The sequence below is a fragment of the Macrotis lagotis genome, chromosome 1, assembly GCF_037893015.1.
Source record: "Macrotis lagotis isolate mMagLag1 chromosome 1, bilby.v1.9.chrom.fasta, whole genome shotgun sequence".
Classification (NCBI taxonomy): Eukaryota; Metazoa; Chordata; class Mammalia; order Peramelemorphia; family Peramelidae; genus Macrotis; species Macrotis lagotis.
The window spans coordinates 911,387,630-911,391,620 of NC_133658.1; the positions used below are offsets into that span (position 1 = coordinate 911,387,630).

The following is a 3,991-nucleotide window of genomic DNA, read 5'->3' on the forward strand; positions in this document are numbered from 1 at the left end:
TTCTGGGAAAATGTGAATTCTCCCTTTTGTCAGACATGTGATATGGAAACTGATGCCTAATTGACCAAGGCTTGGGTGGTTCAAGTTCCATACATCCAGACCCTCATGGGAATATAACCCTCCTCTTATTATAATAACCATTTTCTCATTGTTAATCAATCAAAGTTGATTGCCAGTATCAATGAAACCTGCTCTTCAAAGAGTATATAAATTGTGAACCCACCATATGAGGGGTCTTTGGCATGTGTGAGTGCAACTGACTTTTTTTTATTAATAAATACACTAGTCTTGGTAATAAAGTAGTAATTAAGTTACACAAAACTATGTCTTGAGCTTTTTAAATACCACAGCTTTCTTACTATTTATCAAACAAGACAATAAATCTCCTGAATTGGGGAATTTTCACTGTCAATTACCCATTTTTGAATTACTTCTGAATATTTCCTTCACTGTATTCCATCAAATTCCCAATAAAATCTCACCATCATGTTGAAATTTAAAAGCATTACCGAATGTTTTCCGGGAACCTCCTTAATTCTGGTGGTTTCAATGTGATGATTATGTCTCATTTGTCCAATAGGTAAATTGTTTGGATTAGTTATTTGTATGTCATCCCTACCATTAGACTATGAGTATCTTAAGTGCAAGGATTATCTTCTACCTCTCTTTGCATCTGCAATTCTTAATATAGTATCTCACACATGATAAATGCTGAACAACTGTTTATTGAATGGCTGACGAAATGACCAAATACAATTTGGTGATTCCAATTGTCTAAAACCTTTGTAATTGTTAACACATTTAGTGTCGTGTCACTATCCTCACTTTTTTGTCGTCGTCATAGAAACATTGACTGGCTCTGATGAGGGACGTTTTTGTAAATGTCCTTTATTTTATAGGTTGCCGTGACTAAAGAAAAGACTTATTCTATTCCTAGTAATCTATTTGACGATTTATCAGAGTGGTTGAATATAATCCAAGATATGTTCCACTCACAAAGACAAAGAGAACCCAGAGTCACTTTCACATCAGAATGAAACTGAACAATTTTAACGTAACTATATAAGGAAACTAATAAAAGGTGACATAAATAAAAACTTGCATTTGCTCATTGCTGTCTGAGGTAATACTTGGGAAGCACTTAGCACAGAGACTGGAAAATGGGAGTCATTATTTTAATACTAACTCATCATGTGGCTGTTGATTTGTTTTTTAAAGATTTTTTTTTGTTTAAATGAGTTTTCTGATTCCTCAAATAATTTCAATTTAAGAAGTCCACCAAATGAAACCGCATTCTCATCAAATTACCCTTTAAAAATTAAATAAATCTTTCATTTTCTCCTAGTATTTGTCAGCACTGACCACAGTTCTTCCCAAGACTTGAAGTAAACCATGCAAAATTATTTGGTATTGGGCATTCTCTTTATTACTCAGATGGGAGTTGGGATTTGTGGAAATTTCTTTCTCCTTGGACTATACACTTTCATTTTACTCAAAGGTCACAGGCTGAGGCCCATAGAGTGCATTTTTGCCAATTTAGCCTTGGCCAACTCAAAAGCACTTTTCTCCAAGGGAATTCTTCAGGTGATTGTCTGTTTTGGCTTCAAAAATTTCTTGGATCTTATTGGATGTAAACTTATTCTTTGTCTTTATTCTGTGGCCCGAAGTGTTTGCCTCAGCACCACCTGCCTCTTAAGTGGTTTTCAGGTTATCATCATCAGTCCTAGAAACTCCAGGTGGGCAGAGCTTAAAACCCAAGCCCCGAAGTGTATTCTTCCTGCCTGTTTCTTCTGTTGGTGTTTCTACCTGATGATTAATCTCACTTTGCTTGGGACTATGCATAATTCAAGATATCTGACTAATAATTCCAAGATATGGCATCTGGGATATTGTTCAATTTTAACTCCTGCCTCTTTTAATGTCTCATTTTTTGCAATTACTTTTTTAATTCCTGATATTATCTATATGGGATTGATGATCTGGTCCAGTGCCTACTTAGTGCTTCTCCTGCACAGACACCATCAACAAGTCCAACATCTTTACAGTTCTCATCTCTCTTCTAGAACCTTCCCTGAGAAAAGAGCCACCCATGCTGTCCTCCTACTAGTGAGCACTTATGTCTCCTTTTATTCCATTAATTCTAGCCTGGCATTTTACTTCTTTAAAACTGACAAACATCAGCTTTGGTTTGTGGTCACCCTAGACCTCCTAGCAGTATCCTTCCCAGCCATCAGCCCTTTTTTGTTAATCTTCTCTGACTCTCGAGTCCTCAAATATTGGTCCGCTCTGTGGGCTAGGAGGCATCCTTCTCTTCTGCCACAATGTCCTCAACCATACCATCTCCCATCATCCTGCCTGAACATTAGAGCAACCAAATTTTCAGAAGTTGGTGGAGGAGGGACAAGAATCAAAAGATTTTAGAACTTAATATTGGGAAGGACTTCTGGTGATCATGTATTCAAATTATTTCCTCTTTTATAACAGAATATTCATGTCTGCTTTTGGTTTTGATTGATTACCAGCAATATGGTCATTCCTTAAATTATATCTCCTGATTTTAAATTCGCTTTTCCTTCCATTACACCAATGAAGGAAAAAAAAGAAAAATAGATCATTGAGTCCTACAAAGGAGTCCCTGTGAATTACATAATAAATTCACTACAGAATATAATATTATCTAAGTTCATTGCTCACTGGATAGAGAGCTGCAACTGGAGTCAGAAGACCTGAGTACAAATTCAACCTCAATTATTTTCTAGCCGTGTGACCCTTGATAAGTCATTTATCCTCTGATTGTCTAACAAAATGCATCCACTGGAGAAGCAAATGCAAATCATGTGACTATAATTGCTATGGAAACCAGAAATGCAGTCCTAAAGGGATGTTACCTGAATTGACTGAAGAAAAAATTATCTGTGCTTTATTGTATTTGTTTTAATTTTGTTGATTTTTTTCTGAATTTCATTTTAATCCAGTGCAATTCACAATCAGAATAATCACGACCCACAAAGTGTTCCCCTAGCAGTGTGTTTGACACCTCTGCACCGGGTCCTGCTAGTTCTCATGTTGAATGAACAACATTTCTCAAGTCTTCCCTCTCATCTTTAGTTCACTTGAGGTCAAAAGTTCTCCCATTACTATGTGAGAAAATGTGGCATAGAGATAAGAAGCTGCATTTAGAAAAAGGAACACCTGGGATCTAGTCCATTCTCTATCATTTAACAGCAGCGTAACATTTTTAAAGTCTTGATTTTACCTGAGTCACAAATGTGATATTCTCTTTGCAATGTCTGTGAAAGGTTCTTTTTGAGGCTAAAATTTCCTTATATTTAAAAAAATCTTTTAAAAATTGAAAATGCTAAGTAGATATTTTATCATTATTATAATAATTATAATTTTATTCTTTTTGTTCTATCTTCAGCTTTTCTTTTACTCACCCTTTAGTCTGTTACAATTTGTCTTATGCTATAGATTAGCAAGAATCATGTTATCCAGTTTCTTAAAGAGAAGATAGATTGCAAATGCAAAATTAATTCATATAGATAGATGCATATAAAGATAGATTTAAAAAAGATATATATGTTCATGTATATGTTTAATATACACACACATCATGTGAGGTATCACAATGGATTACATTTATTCATTTGGTCCTTAGAGTGACATGTAAGTGAAAAAATACTACAGAATTTTCAAATTGTTACTATCATATTATTTTACTTGAAAATTATATTGTTTTAATTCATTTAGAAATGTTATATATATAAAGTTGAAGAGACATATTCTGGGTAAATTATTTTATCAATATTAATTAAGCAAAATAAACAGTGACATTCTTGAATAAAAATCCCCCATTCCTCCCCAGGCACTCAACATTGATATGACATTGAAAAAGTGAGTGTTACTGAGGGTGGCAATAACTCTGATTAGTTCATAATCAATGAAAATAATGAATATTATAAGAGACAGGGTTATTATAATGAGGTCCAGG

At 34.4% G+C, this 3,991-nt stretch overlaps 1 protein-coding gene across 1 annotated transcript; it reads left to right on the plus strand.

Annotated features, from left to right (window-relative positions):
- The first annotated feature begins 1,392 nt into the window (after window positions 1–1,392).
- Window positions 1,393–2,421, plus strand: LOC141508922 (vomeronasal type-1 receptor 4-like). Its single transcript, XM_074218007.1, has one exon. It carries the CDS (start codon window positions 1,393–1,395, stop codon window positions 2,419–2,421), a length of 1,029 nt encoding a protein of 342 aa, XP_074074108.1.
- Window positions 2,422–3,991: the final 1,570 nt, after the last annotated feature.

Excerpts from the sequence above, each read along its gene's own strand:
- LOC141508922 (XM_074218007.1), top strand. The coding sequence starts at position 1,393 with ATGCAAAATTATTTGGTATTGGGCATTCTCTTTATTACTCAGATGGGA.